Source organism: Dendrobates tinctorius, unplaced genomic scaffold (assembly GCF_039654945.1).
Source record: "Dendrobates tinctorius isolate UK_male_01 unplaced genomic scaffold, ASM3965494v1 ptg000064l, whole genome shotgun sequence".
Lineage (NCBI taxonomy): Eukaryota > Metazoa > Chordata > Amphibia > Anura > Dendrobatidae > Dendrobates > Dendrobates tinctorius.
This window is the reverse complement of record NW_027361732.1, coordinates 50438383-50457500: the sequence shown is the minus strand read 5'-3', so window position 1 is coordinate 50457500 and position 19118 is coordinate 50438383. Positions and strand designations below refer to the sequence as shown.

The 19118-nt window shown below is 41.4% G+C and overlaps 1 protein-coding gene across 13 annotated transcripts in view; it reads left to right on the top strand.

Moving 5' to 3' along the window:
* Positions 1-19118, top strand: part of MYCBP2 (MYC binding protein 2) — a 439899-nt gene that overhangs the window by 118187 nt on the left and 302594 nt on the right. For all 13 annotated transcript variants that reach the window (XM_073580415.1, XM_073580420.1, XM_073580409.1 and 10 more), the window contains exons 8-10: positions 6310-6406; positions 7154-7227; positions 13400-13538. In XM_073580415.1, coding sequence (XP_073436516.1) covers positions 6310-6406; positions 7154-7227; positions 13400-13538 — 310 coding nt within the window. The remainder of the gene's footprint in view (positions 1-6309; positions 6407-7153; positions 7228-13399; positions 13539-19118) is intronic.

The window sequence follows — 19118 nt, the reverse complement described above, 5'->3', positions numbered from 1 at the left end:
GCTCCTCTCTTATTGGCTCTATACCACATAAAAACCTACCCCTATGTGGATGACGCCACCCCCTGATGAAGGCAGACGCCGAAACGCGCGTCGGGGTCGGACGTGTACTGGGAACCTGGCACTAACAGACATTAGGTATTTACAGCCATTTTCTGAACATGTGTTTCTCATGATTGTATACATTATGGCACGGCTATTTTGCTTGCAGCACATTAGTGCATATAGAGTGGCACTAGTTTATAGTATATAAAAGTGCATTGCGGTATTGTACACTTTGTTATCTTTTTAATATGTGTCTCTCTCAATTGTATACAATATGGCACGGCTATTTAGCTTGCAGCACATTGGTGCGTAAAAAGTGGCATTAGTTTACAGTATATAAATGTGCATTATGTAATTGTGTACTTATTTTTATCATATTGGCACTAGTCTTCAGTGAAACATGTATGCTCATATTATTTAGTACTGGTATTTGTTGCACATTATTTGTTACTATACCATTTAAGCTAATCATGTTATGTTGTATACATTTTGGTCAAACCATAGTATACATTTTGAAAAATTTCATCATGATATGCGCTATTTCATACTCAATTTCTATATTTGCATTTCATTGAGGACACTCTATTACAATTATATTTATTGTGTAAATTTATTGATGCCTTATTGGTTTTCAGTATTCCTCCAATTGGGTATTGGGATTCCATCCCCCTTTTTTTATATATATACACGTATGCATATATATTTTTTGTATATGTTTTAATAATAAAATTTTGGATACTAGTTTGGTTTTCCGTAGTTTGATTTGTTTAGTTTTCCGAATTATCCTCTATCTGTCCATTGGTGTGCAGAAATCGGTTTATTACAACTAATATATTTAATCAGGATAAGCACTATTGTCTTGGAATTTTTTTTTGTACTCTTGTCATAGCGGGTATAGGCCTATTTCTTTACTTCACCCCATCCGTGGCCGCCGTCCGCGATATTTTCTGGAATTAGAGTAGTTCTCCATATTTCGCGCGTGCGCAAAGCAATCTTGCCTCGCGCACGCGCATTATGCTTTGCCCAACTGCGGGCAAAGCCGAAAATCATTACTGCACATGCGCCTGTACACTATGTCCCGTAAGTATTTTTCTGTGTTCCGAGACATAGTGTACCGGCGCATTTGCAGTAATGGGCAATGCGATCTTGCCTCGCGTATGCGCAAAATATGGAGAACTACTCTAATTCCGGAAAATATCACAGATGGCGGTCACAGATAGGGTGGAGAAAAAAAAAAGAAACACCGCCCATCGGACCGGACACAGGGCATTTACATAGCCCGCAAATTTCCGGTGACAGATTCCCTTTGAAGGGAATTTGTCAGGTTTTTGCTATGTAACCTGAAGACATCAGGAGACAGAGGCTGAAACACAGAATTGAGGGATGTGTCAAATTGCTGCTGTTTACAACCTATGAAGTATTTATCACTAAGAGATTATCATTGCTGGACTAGTCAGGTAGCGTCCCCTCCTGTGATAAGCGCCTCACTGTCTATGGACTAGTGGGATTCAGCTTCTCTTAATTTACATTACGTTCCTTTAGATGAGGTTGCAAAAACCTTCTTACCGATTCCCTTTAAAGTGAATGTCAGCAGGATTGTGCACAGTAACCTACAGACAGTGTCAGGTCAGCGCCGTTATACTGATTATAATGATACCCTGGGTGATGAAATCCATCATGTGGTTGTTGTTTAATCTTTACTTTCGGTTAATGAGATTCTTGTGCTCCGGGGTGACCTGTGTGTGTGTGGGGGGGGGTTTCATGTGGTGTTCTGCTTAGGTATTCATTCATTCAGCTTATGATAGGTCACTGATCCCACAGTGACCTGCCCCCTATTTTACATACTGCATAAAAGTGTGGTTTGAAAAACAAAAATTAACTCATCAGGCAGTCGGCTGCGCCTGCGCTGCAGCATAGCGTGGCTAATATGTTTTCATGCTATTTAGGAATGTAGTTTTGTCGTTTAAAAAAAAAAAAAGTCTTAATCAAAGAGTCCCAGGTGGCTGCGTCTTCGTGGTAGCAGCTATCTGCTTCTGAATTGATGCTACTGCGTAGGTGCTGCCGGTTCCATCTTGATATAGCCTAACTTTTTTATTTTTCTCTAGATCAATGGCGCCTGTGCAGTAGCATCTATCCGAACTTGATAGATATGATAGATGCTACTGAGCAGGTGTGGCCACTGGCGCCACTTAGATTAAGAATTTTTTTTTGTACAGCACAACTAAAGTTCTAAATAACCTGAAAACAGGCATATTATCCTTATCATGCTACAGCGCCTGCCTGATGAATGTAATTTTTTTTTTTCGTTAAACAATCCTTCTATGCAGTACAACCCCAGGACCGCGAGTGCAGACACTGCTGGAATGGAGCCGGCACGGAAGGCTAGTGTAGGTTGTATTATTTTATCGAGGGCTGAAAATTTTATTTTAAGAAGGGGGTGTCCTAGTAGTGGATAAGTTATGTTTTATATGTTACTCCAATTGGAATTGACAGAATTAAAGGGAATCTGTCACCCCATTTTTGTCCTATAAGCTGCGGCCACCGCCATCAGGGGCTTATCTACAGCATTCTGTAATGCTGTAGATAAGCCCCCAATATAACCTGAAAGAGAAGAAAAACAAGTTAGATTATACCGGGGGTGCGGTGGTTGTTGCGGTCCGGTCCAGCACCTCCCATCTTCTAGAGATGACGTCCTCCTTCTTACTTCTGCCGCGGCTCCTGCTCAGGTGTACTTTATTTGCCCTGTTGAGGGCAGAGTAAAGTACTGCAGTGCGCAGGCGCTGGGAAAGATCAGAGAGGTCCGGCGCCTGCGAACTGCAGTACTTTACTCTGCCCTCAACAGGGCAGAGAAAGTACGCCTGCGCAGGAGCCGCGGCAGAAGTAAGGAGGAGGACGTCGTCCTCTCTAGAAGATGGGAGGCACCGGACCGCAACACCCATCGGACCGGACCCCCGGGTGAGTATAATCTAACTCATTTTTCTTATCTTTCAGGTTACATTGAGGGCTTATCTACAGCATTACAGAATGCTGTAGATAAGCCCCTGATGGCTGTGGCTGCATCTTATAGGCCAAAAATGGGGTGACAGATTCCCTTTAATAATAATTGGTGACAATGTTGGTAAACCATTAAATACTATCATAAAATGATAGGACAACAAAACTAAAACCCATCAAATGGAAATCACAGGATCAATAGACATGTTCATGATATGCAAATGATGATAAATGGTGACATTTTCAAAACCTCTCAGTTTATGCAGTATAGAGTACAAGCGCGGCATGCAGAAATCCCCGCACTTTCACCCACTGGCATGTTATCAGTGAGCTTATTAAAGGGAATCTGTCACCCCTTTTTTGAGATATCATATAATGATATCATTCAATTGTGTGTCACATAAGGATTCTCTTAGTGCTTTTGCTTCCCCTGACCCAGCACCTTTCATGCATAAATACTTTTTTTATATCGGTTCAGATGTATGTAAACTGCCGCGGTCCGGTCCGCTGGGCGGGGCTTATTCAACTGCTCCCCCCCCCTCCGTGTCTTCCTCTATGCATTTCTTTTTGTGTAGAGCAAGACAGGGGGGGAGGGAGCAGTTGAATAAGCCCCGCCCAGCGGACCGGAAAGCGGCAGTTTACATACATCTGAACCGATATAAAAAAGGTATTAATGCATGAAAGGTGCGGTGTCAGGGGGAAGCAAAAGTACTAAGAGAATCCTTATGTGACACACAATTGAATGATATCATTATATGAGATCTCAAAAAAGGGGTGACAGATTCCCTTTAATGGTTGTCTGACGAATGCTCTGCTACGCTGAATGCACTTGGGTACACAAAGTCCGGAGACACTGCAGGCCATGGTGCCACTTATAGGCCACGCAGACTGCTCACCGTAGAATGAGCCTGGAGTTGTCATGTTGAAACACTGCTCCTGCGACTCTTTGGAGTATGCTTGATAAGGGCTGTATTGTGACAGCTAAAACGTCACTTCTGGTGACCAAATCCATTTTTTCCAACCTATATCTCTTGAAGTACGGCTTCACTCTAGATTTTGTTGTATAGTATAAATGGTTCATAATTATAGTAGTATAATATAATTGGTTTCTAATGATGGTAGTATAGTAGGTAATGTGTAAGTGTGAATCATACTACAGAGTAAAGTTACCAGGTCATCTTTACCGCACAGTGAACACCATATAAATGAAATCGGAGTTACAATAGAACCTAGATTCCTCCCTTTTTTGTACATCTGTATGGCAAATTAAATGGTAATATTCAAAGATAATAACTTTGCCCCCCCCACCCCACCCTAAAAAAAAAAAAAAAGACGAGAAACAAGTGTAAAAATGGCCACGATGGGAAGGGTGGAGGTTAATTGTATATCTGAGATCTACAGTGGGTACGGAAAGTATTTAGACCCCTTTAAATTTTTCACTGTTTGTTGAATACATTCAAAAATATTCATTTTTTTTCTCTGCACCCTTCTTGACTAAAAAAAAAATCAGAAATGTAATTTTTTTTGCAAATTTATTAAAGAAAAACTTGTATATCACATGGTCTTAAGTATTTGGACCCTTTGCTCAGTATTGAGTAGAAGCACCCTTTTGAGCTTAGTACAGCCGTGAGTCGTCTTGGGAATGTTCCAACAGGTTTTTCACACCTGGATTCGGAGATTCTCTGCCATTCTTCCTTGCAGATCCTCTCCAGTTCCATCAGGTTGGATGGTGAACGTCGGTGGACAACCTTTTCCAGGTCTTTCCAGAGATGCTAATTTGGGTTTAGGCCAGGGCTCTGACTGGGCCAGTCAAGAATGGTCAGAGTTTTTCTGAAGCCACTTCTTTGTTATTTTAGCTGTGTGCTTAGCGTCATTGTCTTGTTAGAAGGTGAACCTTCAGCCAAGTCTGAGATCCAGAGCACTCTGGAAGAGGTTTTCATCCAGGATATCTCTGTACTTGGCCATATTCATGTTTCCTTCAATTGCAACCAGTCGTCCTGTCCCTGCAGCTGAAAATGCCTCCATAGCATGATGCTGCCACCACCATGTTTCACTGTTGGGGTTGTATTGGGCTGTTGATGAGCAGTGCCTGGTTTTCTCCACACATACTGCTTAGAATTATTACCAAAAAGTTCTATCTTCGTCTCATCAGACCAGCGAATCTTATTTATCATAGTTTGGGAGTCCTCCTTGTGTTTTTTAGCAAACTATGCAGGCTTTCATATGTCTGGCACTGAGGAGAGGCTTCCACTGGGCCACTCTGCCATAAAGGCCTTACTGGTGGAGGGCTGCAGTGATAGTTGACTTTGTGGAACTTTCTCCCATCTCCCGGCTGCATCTGTGGAGCACAGCCACAGGTATCTTGTGGTTCTTCTTAACCTCTCTCACCAAGGCTCTTTTCCCACGATTACTTAGTTTGGCTGGACGGTCAGGTCTAGGAAGACTTCTTGTGGTCCCATACTTCCATTTAGGGATTATGGAGGCCATTGTGCTCTTAGGAACCTTGAATACTGCAGAAATTCTTTTGTAACCTTGGCCAGATCTGTGCCTTGCCACAATTCTGTCTCTGAGCTCCTTGGCCAGTTCCTATGACCTCATGATTCTCATTTGGTCTGACATGCACTGTGAGCTGTGAGGTCTTATATAAACAGGTGTGGGCATTTCTAAATCAAGTCCTATCAGTTTAATTAAACACAGCTTTACTCCAATGAAGGAGTAGAGCCTTCTCAAGGAGGAACACAAGGAAATGGACAGCATGAGACTTAAGTATGAGTGTCTGAGCAAAGAGTGTGAATACTTATGACCGTGTAATATTTGAGTTTTCCTTTTTTAATTTGCAAAAATTTCTACATTTGTTTTTTTTTTCAGTCAAGATGGGTGCAGAGTGTACATTAATGAGAAAAAAATGAAATTTTTTGAATTTACCAAATGGCTGCAATGAAACAAAGTGAAAAATTTAAAGGGGTCTGAATACGTTCCGTACCCACTGTAATGAGGTTGGTGTACATACTATGAAAATCCATGTCTGAATGGCTGTGTAATGCTTTTTAGAATCCTAAACTCTTTGCCCGCCTAGACTGATTGACAACTCCAATACCAGTTATTCAACCATTGTAAGATGCATTTTCATAGTAAGTACACCAGCCGTGGTCGGAGAGCTACTGATTAATGTATTCAGTTTATTTTGTGAAATTTAGTGACTGATCCGCCATGCCTTATGCAGTGTTAACTTGTTTATAATATTTCATTTGTTTTCTAATTTTCTTTTTATAGGGTTATTTGCTTTACAGAGATGTGAGCAATCATAGTATGACAGCCATTAGGATAAACCCTGAAACGTTGGAACAGGACGCAACAGTCACTGTACCAGGTAGGCACTTTGGAGGTGACATTCCCTTTTTTAATGAATAGAGGACATTGGCTATAGGACACATGCCCAACACTGGCAGATTGAGCAACGTTTCATTAACACCGCTCTCCTTCAAGTGCGGAGTAACCTTTTCAATTGTTCCTACATCCTACAATCATAGGTGTCATCAATACCCCTTTATATTCTTTAGTATGCGCATGTTCTTAAACCTTTCCTTGTGTGCCACTACGCAAAGTTTTGATTAACTTTTTCATTTGTACAATGTTGGTAAATTCCATTAAAGGTGATGTTTTTATGTGCAGCGCAAAATATTTTTATATAAAAATATTCCACGATTTTTCTCACTAAATTTTTTTCATATAAATAGGTAGGTAATGAGCCTATTTGGAGCTATACAGCTGCTGTTATGTAAGCTTTATTAATAATAAGACTGACTTTTAGAGAGGAGTGGCACTTTTTTTTTTTTTTTCTTTATAATCTTCATATGAAATAGGTAAGTTACATTCTTGGCTGATCTGAACCAAGTGGATATCAGGTGGAGGAAAACTAATTCAATGTGAAAGTGTAGCACAAGCCATATGCACTAGCACTGGGAATTTTGGCGTTTCCCTCATTGTCTGTTGCATATCTTTTATTGCATTTTGTCTATTAGGAAACTGCGTGTGAAGATCGGCCTGTGAGCCTCTAAACAAGAAGTACCCAGACAGAAGCAATGACATATCCTCTTATTTCTCTTTCATTGCTTAGATTGTAATGCCGATGGACAGAACATCCTCTTTAGTGATGGAGAATTTGTCAACCAGATTGCCGCTTCTAAAGATGTGAGGATTTATCTTTTATCATTTCTGTACAGCAAACACTTTTTTTTTTTTTTAATTTATTTTTATAGTCTTTCAATTTAACATTAGGGTTGGTGGAGGGTTTGTAGTGGTTTTTACACTCTTGGGGTCTGATCTGGGTGATGACATGGGTAGTGTTTACAGTTCTTGTATTTAAGGTTGTATGCTGGTGGTTGGTGTAAAGTATTAAGGGGCTTGGGGTCCATTTTTTTTTTTTTGTAGGTCTTGTGGTGGGGTCTGTTGGGGGAAGTGCTCTGTACAAATGGAAGGGACCAGAATGCTGTATCTGACACGTAATACTAATGGCAATCCATCGGACCCCATTAACTAACACATGGTTTTTTAATTCTGATGGGACCATTTTATATTTGACTTGAGAAAAATAGTGCTGCAAGCCATTCTGTGAGGTGGGGGTCAGAAATCAATCAGTATCTGGTGTGACCACTATTTGCCTCATGAAGTGCAACACCTTGCCTTCTCATAGAGTTGATCAGGTTGTTGATTGCGGCCTGTGGAATGTTTCTCCACTCCTCTTCAATTGCTGTGCAATGTTGCTGTATATCGCCAGGAACTTGAACATGCTGTTGTATACGCTGATCCAGAGCATCCCAAACATGCTCAGTGGATGATATGTCTGGTGAGTATGTTGGCCATGTAAGAACTTCGCACAGCCATTGAAGAAGAGTGCATCCTGTTCCAAATATTTAATCACTAATGGAAATAAAGAATCTTCTCCATTAACATCATAAAAATAAATTACCTCCATACACAGCACAGTCCACTATAGAAAGGCCAATAATACCACATACAAGGGAGAAATACCACCACACCATGATTGGAGTACGTGTTACCACCACATAGTGACCGAATAATACCACATACAAGGAACAAATACCACCTCACCATAACTGGACTACACGTTAACACCACATAGTGACTGAATAATACCACACACTGTACAAGGGAGAAATACTGCCAAACTGTGACCTGACCACCTATTACCAGCATGTAGCGAATAAATAATTACACATTCAAGGGAAAAATACCTCCACACCATGACCAGATGAATTAATGACTAAATAATACCAAATACAATGCAGAAATACCACCACACCATGACTGTACTACATATTACCACTACATAGTGACTGAATAATACCACATACAAGGGACAGATACTACCACACCATGACCAGACCACTTAGAGACCGAGTAATGCCACGTAAAGGGATAAATACCTCTACACCATGACCTGACCAGATATTACGACATAGTGACCAACTATTACAATACTGATCAATAATAAAAACCACAATAGTTGTGGCCAAAAGTATTGACACCCCTGCAATTCTGTCAGATAATACTCAGTTTCTTCCTGAAAATGATTGAAAACACAAATTCTTTGGTATTATTATCTTCATTAATTTGTCTTAAATGAAAAAACACAAAAAGAATTGTCCTAAAGCCAAATTGGATATAATTCCACACCAAACATAAAAAAGAGGGTGGACAAAAATATTGGCACTGTTCGAAAAATCATGTGATGCTTCTCTAATTTGTGTAATTAACAACACCTGTAACTTACCTGTGGCACCTAACAGGTATTGGCAATAACTAAATCACATTTGCAGCCAGTTGACATGGATTAAAGTTGACTCCACCTCTGTCCTGTGTCCTTGTGTGTACCACATTGAGCATGGAGAAAAGAAAGAAGACCAAAGAACTGTCTGAGGACTTGAGAAACCAAATTGTGAGGAAGCATGAGCAATCTCAAGGCTACAAGTCCATCTCCAAAGACCTGAATGTTCCTGTGTCTACCGTGCGCAGTGTCATCAAGAAGTTTAAAGCCCATGGCACTGTGGCTGACCTCCCTAGATGTGGACGGAAAGGAAAAATTGACAAGAGATTTCAACGCAAGATTGTGCTGATGTTGGATAAAGAACCTCGACTAACATCCAAACAAGTTCATGCTGTCCTGCAGTCAAAGGGTACAACAGTGTCAACCCGTACTATCCGTCGGCGTCTGAATGAAAAGGGACTGTATGGTAGGAGACCCAGGAAGACCCCACTTCTTACCCCGAGACATAAAAAAAGCCAGGCTGGAGTTTGCCAAAACTTACCTGAAAAAGCCTAAAACGTTTTGGAAGAATGTTCTCTGGTCAGATGAGACAAAAGTAGAGCTTTTTGGGCAAAGGCATCAACATAGAGTTTACAGGAGAAAAAAAGGGGCATTAAAAAAAAAGAACACGGTCCCTACAGTCAAACATGGCGGAGGTTCCCTGATGTTTTGGGGTTGCTTTGCTGCCTCTGGCACTGGACTGCTTGACCGTGTGCATGGCATTATGAAGTCAGAAGACTACCAACAAATTTTGCAGCATAATGTAGGGCCCAGTGTGAGAAAGCTGGGTCTCCCTCAGAGGTCATGGGTCTTCCAACAGGACAATGACCCAAAACACACTTCAAAAAGCACTAACTCCATAACTTCTTCCAGCTGGGACTGGTCTCTGCAAAAAAAATAAGTTATCAAAAGCTGATTGCTTCTAGAACACATTCCCTGACTTGTACACTACGTCAGATGAAGAAAGAACTACATAGTGCCGCCCAGTACAGTAACAGGAGCTACCTTTTTGTTCCCCCATGGAAAACCGTATTCTATAAAGTAAATTATATTACAGCAGTAATAATGTCCCCTAATTGGACCCTACAGTAATTGTCCCCCATGTGACACCATAAACTAATGTATGTTCCTCATTTTGGTCTTTATACAGTAATAAAGTCTCTCAACCTGGCCCCTTTGAGTGTCCACCATCCTGGAACCCTAGAATGCCTCTTGTCCTGTGCCTCCTATGTATGTATGTATGTATGTATGTATGTATGTATGAATGTATACATACGTCCGCTTTTATAAGGTCTGGCGCGGTCGTGTTGAAATGGCCACAGACCTATCTGAGGCAGGCGGATGAGTTCAGTGCACCTGTCTCTGGCGGCGCATGATAGTGATAGCATATGCCGGTGACGTCACTGTCTTGTGACTGGCACACTGACGTCAGCCGCTGGCGGCCATGTTAAGTATTGTGGTACAGACTTTCTGCTCCGCAATGCATTTCAACTGAATGTGCGTCCTTGGATGCAAATTTAGTTGCAATCAGCGGGCCCCCTCTACGTCCTGCTTGGACTCGGGGCAACTCCGGTGAATCGTCCGATGTCCCTGTGCCCCAGTCCGACCATACACATGTGCAATAATTATGCTGTCTCATCAGCATCTTGATATGCCACACCTGTGAGGTGGATGGATTATCTCAGCAAACTAACACAAATTTAGACAAAGTTCTGAACAGTATTTGAGAGAAAAATGCCTTTTGTGCACATAGAAAAAGTCTTATGCTTTGAGTTCAGCCCATGAAAAGTGTGTATGTACAGTATGTATTAATATATACACATGTGGTCAAAATTGTTGGCACCCCTCGTTAAATGACAGAAAAACCCACAATGGTCACAGAAATAACTTGAATCTGACAAAAGTAGTAATAAATCAAAAATCTATGAAAATGAACAAATTAAAGTCAGACATTGCTTTTCAACCATGCTTCCACAGAATTTAAAAAAATAAAACTCATAAAATAGGCCTGGACAGAAATCATGAATAAAGAGTATGTGTAATATTTTTTACATGTACACCCACATGTATGTGTGTGTGTATGTATGTGTATGTGTATATATATATATATATATATATATATATATATATATATATATATATATATATATATATATATATAATATCAGCACTACCAAAATAATACAGCAGGTGCAAAACCTATTCAGCAGTGTCCAAACAGCCAAAAGGAAAAAAAATAGGCAGCACTCAAATTAAATGTGAAAAAAGTGTGTGTGTGTATATATATATATATATATATATATATATATATATATATATATATATATATATATATATATATATATATATATTAGTGTGTGCATAGACATGCGCACACACATGTGTACATGTGTTATGCATATATTGCATTTTATATATACACACTGTTTATTCATCACTGACTCTATACATGTATATACATTTTAGTCCACAATGGTCACTTGTATGGGTGTAGCTTAAAAATTTGGGGAAACCCTGGTATAGATTATGGGCAGCTCCCTGGTGCCGTTCCGTGTGGTCTCAATCTGATCATAAGGAGACGGCAACGTCTTTCTCTCATTTGCGCTTATCGTACTTATTCGTGCCATACTTGGCAGATACATGAGAATGGTTTGGAGCGAATTGTGTGACAGATGATCATTTTCGCAATATTTGGATGTACTGAAAAATCAAAGATATTACACACACAACTCACAAAATCTGTGGTCTATTATACTATCGACTAGAAAAATCGCAGTCCCCCGGTTTAGAGACTCTAGAGGTTCGGCGCAGTGTTCCCAACCCAGATTCAAAGAAGTAAGCAAGCTCCCGCAGTGGAAAGGCAAGTTCCTGTTTTAAGAAACTGTTCTAACTTGGCATACTCTGAATACGCTCTTTCTGAAAAAAAAAAAATAACATTTAGCAAAGTGTTAAAAATGGATGGAGATGTAAGAAGATAGATAACTCCTCAGGGTGGTGTTCAGCATAACCTTTATTGCTCTGTTCTTATGTGCATTCAGAGATGGTAACATTTAGGGTATAAGCACACAGGGGATTTGCAGCAGACTTTTTGCAGGAAATACTCTGTAAAATACAAGTCTTTGTTCTTTTAATTGTTTTTTTTTTCCCATTCTTTTGAATGGATGAAAAACGCAACAAAAATGCTGAAAGAATGTAATATATTGCAGATTTAAGAAAAATTTGCTTTGGCTCAAATACGCAAGGACAAAATAGGACAAAATAAACCGCAATCTCATTTACTTTACTGATACTGTCAAATGCTGCAGCCAAATTGCCTAGTGACCTAAGTGACCTAAGAAGTCCTAATCAGCTTGTCTGGACACCGCTTACTCCATGTCCACTTTTCTGGTTAATATCCGGTGTAAATGCACCAATATACATCTTGCAGACTTTACAATAGGCATTTTTGCATTCAGGTCTTCTGCAGGTGTGTTCTGTTAATGCTTCCTTCAGCCTCCTGTATAAATAGGTTCGTTACTACTAGTTAGTTATGTTTTATGACTGGGATTATTTTGTGATTAGAAGCATTTGTTGCCTTGTTAGAATTTCAGTTAGGTTCCCTTAAAGTATAATGTAAGAAACTTTCTTCATATTTTAGTGCCCCTCTAATTACAAGTGGTTGGGGTCCAATTCCTATCATTCGCCCCTGAAAAAAACCCTTTTGCCTCAACCCCACCAACGAGGAGTGTAGACAGGAGCTCACACACAGACCACAGTACGGATTCAGAAGAAAGGCTTCGTAGCCCATGCTTTTTATTGAATGACCTCATGATTGATGGGGATGGGATTAGGATGAGCTATTGGAGGGGGGGGGATCTTTGGATCTGGACCCCCCCACACTGATTTGCCTGATCTACTTAACTCTTTAAAAAGATAGTCAAGTAGAAAAGCAGTTTACCTCTATCCATTTATTGATTGGTGGGGGTCCAACGCAGAAGCCTGCGCCAATCGGTAAAATGTGCTAGTGCCCATCACATGCTCAACCGCCAATCCATTCATTGCCTGTGGAGTTGCTGACCCCCCCAATCCTTTGTAAACAGTATGAGAATCCCAATTATGCCCTTTGTTGTGGTTCCCAGCTGTCGATGACTCCTATTCATCAGTAAGTTATCAGTTATCCTGTGGTTAGATGATACATTTTTTTTTTTTTTTTTTTTATAGGGGTTGTCCAGTGAAAACCGACAAGTCTGCAATCACTTTGTGGATGCTCTGGTTTCAGACCCGAGACCGGAGGGTATGTAGGAGTTACACGTACATCCGGCCAGTGGGCGTGGCCTCGCTCTCTATGCACTTAGAAGTGTATTGAGCGAGGCCACGCCCACTTTCTGGTGGTTTGTATAACTCCTACATACCCTCCGGTCTGAAACCGGATTCATAAGTCTGTAGTCACACACAGTCACTGCAGACTTATCGGTTTTGAACGGACAACCCCTTTTATCTCATCATATCTCTTTCATGGTTTAAAATTTTATTTTATCTTTTTTTTCCTTCTTCTAGGATGGGTTTGTAGTAAGAATATTTGCCACCAGCACAGAACCTGTGTTACAGCAAGAACTACAGCTTAAACTGGCTCGGAAGTGTTTGCACGCCTGTGGCATTTCGTTATTTGATTTGGAGAGAGATTTGCACATTATAAGTATGTACAAGAACAATATTACTCTACCTTGTTAGTCATAAAATAATGTATGTAAATAGGGTTATATCGTAATAGACCAAACTATTCCAGGAGTGGTGTATTGGCTAACCAGAAAAAATAGATTGGTAAGCGTTTGGCCCCCAAAGGCTCATTCACCAGGCAATTATACAAATTGTGGCTGGCAAGAGCTCAGCATTTAAAAGATGGTACAGTCCATTTGTACATAAGGTGGATGGGTGACATATCAGAAAGATAAGTTAAAGTGATGACATTGATAAAGTGGTAATAGTGATGACTTAAGACTTCCATAGTCTTCATTGGGGGTCTTATGACTCTCTTCTGACACTTTCCCTGACGGATGATAATGTCTGCAGCATGTGCCAGGGTGGCCATCATCTGCATGTAGCTGGGGCTGCTTCATCCAAGGCACTTTCCAATGCCTTATTATTTTGCCTGGACAGGTTAGCGAGGAGATTGGAGCTAAAGATGACTGTAAATTGTTCGTAAGCTCCTGGGGTATTCGTGGCACGTAGATTTCTGCATGTGCTATAAGTAGGGGGTCCTGAGTGGGGCGACCGTTCTTTACAGAAAACGAAAAAGGTTTTGGTCAGAGAGTAGAGGGGACTTAATAAAGTCATACACTAAGCAGAGCCGGAGAAGACCAGGTTCAGTGTCTTCCTGTGTTCATTCATAGGAGAGTTGGTAAGCTGCAGAAAGCCGAGAAGAGAAGTTGAGTAGCGGATGCAGAGAGCGGATTATCAATGGGGATGTTTAAAGTCCTCCATGATGAGAGTGGTAATGTCACAGGATCGGAAATGTGAAAGCCAGGTGGCAGTTATTCAGGAAATAGCTGGGTGTGTGGTGTGGGCTTCAGTTCTTACCTCACATCTCCACTTGTAACTAAATCCTCAGTTGTATTACTTTAGCTCAGGGTTCCCCAACTCTAGTCCTCAAGGCCCACCAACAGATAATGTTTTCAGGATTTCCTTTGTATTGCTCAGGTGATAATTGCTTCACCTGTGCAATACAAAGGAAATCCTGAAACTATGACCTGTTGGTGGGCCTTGAGGACTGGAGTTGGGGAACCCTGCTTTAGCTTATCTTTGATACACTTCACCATCTACCCCATGTGCTAATGTCTTATAATAACTTTTTTAAACGTGTTGCTCTTGTTCGACATTCGTTTGTAAACTTGACTGATAAATGGAGAGCACCAACAGCTTAGAAAGATATACTTTTGTCTTTTTACCAAGGTAGTTTTTAAAGGCTTGAAAAAGTAAGACTCCGCCTTAAAGAAGCACTCCCGTCAAAATGTTTATCCTTTTAATATATTGCAGTCATCATATTATTTATATAGCACTGTGCACTTACAATTGCTCATTTTGTCTTTCTACCTAGCTAATGCTTCAATTTTTTCTGCTTTATGTAGAAACAAGAAGTCTCTCTTCCTTCCATTTATCATTCCCTACTTCGTCTCCTGACCCAGCTTTTCCTTCCTCCTCTGACAGAGACTTTTGCAGTTACTTCTTACTCGTACAGAGAAAATTGACCTCCTGTTTTTACAGAGAGCTTAAAAGGATTCAGTTAGTTTTTAATCACGTGATGTCATAAAACTAAAGGAAAAGAGAAGAATTAGTTGGGTAAAAGGGCAAAATGAGCAATTGTGAGTACACAGCACTGTATATAATATGATGCCTGCAATATCTTAAGAGAATCAAAATTCTGAAGGGAGTACTTCTTGAAAGCCTCATTCATTCAACCGTGATTTTTCAAGTACCCAAAAACTGCCACGTTTCATGAGTTTTTTTGGATCTGATTTTCATGAAGTGTTTGATCGTTTTTACCATTAGTTTAATCAATGATTTTCAAATATGAAAAAAACAAAAACATATAAATAGATACAACTATGTCCATGAGTGCTACAGACCCTCTGACTTATATGATAATTTCTCCATAACTTCGATCAAAAATAGGCATATTTCTGTGATTTTGTTTTGAAGAAACATGATCCGCAAATAAACACGTCAAAAGTTCCATAGACTTTAAACGATGTGTATTCTACTCGTGAATAACAGATGTCTGAATGAGGCCTAACTATTTCTAATATCAGTTTTTGCTTACCGTACATTGCCATTTTTAATGCGGTGATCGAATACTGTTTGAAATCTATATATATATAATCGTCTTATCATGTCTGTATGTAACCGAAATCCTGCGTCGCTGATTGGTTAAGCCCGGCCAGCCGCGACCAATCAGTGACGCAGGATTTCTGTGACAGACAGACAGGTACTATATGATAATGGGTGTGGCGCCGGAGATCGCGATTTCCGGTGCCATAATTACCTCACCGGGAGGAGCGTTGCCGCGGTGCTTCTCTACTTACGGTGACCGGGGGAGGAGTGTGGCACTGACGCCGGAGTATGCGCATAGCGCTGTCTGGTGCCATTTTCCTGAAGACACATTTGCAGTGTCTCTTCAGGAAAATGGCGCCGGACAGCGCAGTGTGGACATGCGTGTACTCCGGCGCCAGTGCCACACTCCTCCCCCAGCCTCCGGCAGAACGGGATAACGCTGGACCACAGGAAAGATGGGTGAGTATAAATGTTTTTTTGTATTTGTGCAGTTTCCTAGGGGTGAGGGGGACCATGCATACCACAAAAGGGGGGTGAGGGGTACCATGCATACCACAAAAAAGGGGGTGAGGGGTACCATGCATATCACAAAAGGGGGGTGAGGGGACCATGCATACCACGAAAAGGGGGTGAGGGGACCATGCATACCAGCAAAGGGGGGTGATAGGACCATGCATACCACAAAAGGGGGTGACGGGACCATGCATACCAGAAAAGGGGGGTGAGGGGGACCATGCCTACCAGGATAGGGGGGTGAGAGGACCATGCATACCAGGATAAGGGTGGTGAGGGGGACCATGCATACCAGGAAATAGGGGGGGTGAGGGGGACCATGCATACAAGGAAATGGGGGTGAGAGGACCATGCATACCAGGATAGGGGAGGTGAGGGGGACCATGCATACCAGGATAGGGGAGGTGAGAGGTTGCATGCATACCAGGAAAGGGGGGTGATGGGACCATGCATACCAGGAAAGGGGGGTGAGGGGGACCATGCATACCAGGAAAGGGGGGTGAGAGGATCATGCATACCAGGAAAGGGGGGTGAGGGGGACCATGCATACCAGGAGATGGGGGTGACTGAACCATGCATACCAGCAAAGGGGGGGTGAGGACCATGCATACCAGGATTGGGGGGTTAGGGATAGCATGCATATCAGGATTGGGGGTGAGAGGACCATGCATACCAGGAAAGGGGGTGAGGGGGACCATGCATACCAGGAAATGGGGGGTGACAGGACCATGCATACCAGCAAAGGGGGGGGTGAGGACCATGCATACCAGGATTGGGGGGTGAGGGGTAGCATGCATACCAGGATTGGGGGGTGAGGGGACCATGCATACCAGGAAATGGGGGGTGACAGGACCATGCATACCAGCAAAGGGGGGGGTGAGGACCATGCATACCAGGATTGGGGGGTGAGGGGTAGCATGCATATCAGGATTGGGGGTGAGAGGACCATGCATACCAGGATTGGGGGGTGCATTATTCCAGTATTATTAAATCTTCATAAAGAAACTACATACATATTCTAGAATACCCGATGCGTTAGAATCGGGCCTCCATCTAGTTTAAATATAATCCTGTAGATCAGGGATGGGTGATTTTCCCATGAGAGAAACCATGACTCTTGTGGAGGGCCAAACAAAAGGCTGAAATTGATTCTGCTCAATATTGATATTAACATATTATTAATTATATTACTTAATATTAAGCAGAATTAAGTATGTTGACATCCCCCTATATAACTGAGCCCTCACACAGACCCCCCTATATATATTATGAGCCTCCTATATGCAATTGAAAAAAAAGAAATCCAGCTCACCTATTGTCAATTCAGCTTGTGGACATAATCTCGGGCGGCATGGAATGCCGAGTCAGTAGTAGGCAAAATGCAAAAGCTAATACTCTGTATTACGCCCATGAGGTGAATAACAAATGTTTCTTTATTTAAACCATGTTATAATTACAAAAGAATAAAATGTCCTTGGTCAGATCTCCTTTAACATGGTTTAAATAAACAAAATAATTTTAATTTTCCTCATGGACTTGACGATATAGACATGAGAGAAAAAATAAGTACTCTCCTTGCTCCTGGTCACCCGGCACTTCGTTCCTGTGCACTGGGTCTCAACAGCAGCGCTATGAAATGACGTCATCGCGTCTGCTATCTCTCGCACCGATTGGTGGAAGATGGAGCCAGCAGCCACGTCCTCCACCAATGTATCCACCGCTGTCTGCGTCCTGAGGATGCAGGGAGTGGTATGGGCCAATGTTTCAGCCCTTTGGCTGTCGCTGTTTATGGTCCGGACTAAAACAGCCAGAGTATCGGATATGGCCCACGGGCCACAGTTTGGCCGGGTTTGCTGTAGATAGTTTCTCTTAACCCCCAGCCTGTTTCACCTTCCTGACCAGGGAGAATTTTGCCATTTTGGCCAGTGTCACTTTATGTAGCAACACCTCTGGAACACTTCAATGGATCAGTGATTGTGAAACAGTTTTTTTTTCATGACACATTGTATTTTGTTATTGTATGAAAATTTCTGAATTTTGGTGAATATTTTGTACATTTTCTAACTTTAATTTGTTATGCCCTTAAACCAGATAATTATGAACAATTTTGTTTTGTACCACATGTCTACTTTACATTAGTATCATTTTTGAAAGATAACTTGTTTTTGTTAGGAAGTTAGGATTTGAAGTTGCCCAGCAATATCTCGTTTTCCCAACAAAATGTACAAAACCAATTTTTCTAGGGACCACATCACATATCAAGTGACTTTGAGGGCTAATGTGAGAGAAAATGCACAAGTGGCACCTTTTTAAAAATTCACCCCTCAAAGTGCTCAAAAAAACATTCAATAAGTTTATTAACCCTTCAGATGTTTCACATGAATTAAAGGAATTTGGAAGGAAAAAAAATACTTTTCCCCAAACGTTGCATTTTCAGAAGGGTTGCAGGGGAAAAAAGCACAACAAATTGTACAGTCCATTTTCTCCAGAGTACACCGGTACACCATATGTCGTGGACAACCACTATTTGGGAGCAGGGCTCGGAAGAGAAGGAGCACCATTTGACTTTAGGAGCGCAAAATTGGCTGGAATACAAAGCAGACACCATGTCGTGCCCCTAATGTGCCTAAGCTGGAAACCCCCCCACATGTGACCCCATTTTGGAATCTACACCCCTCAAGGAATTTATTTAGCTTTGTGGTGATCACCATGAAGCTGAGGGTGCTTCACAGAATTTTATATCGTTGTACTGTGAAAATAAAAAAACTAATCTTTTTTTCCATAAAATTGTTGCTTTATCCCCAAATATTTCATTTTCACAAGGGTAACAGGAGAAAGTGGACCATACAATTTGTTTTGCAATTTTTCCTGAGTACGCAGATACTCCATATGTAAGGGGAAAACTGCTGTTTGGGCGCATGTCAGGGCTCAGAAA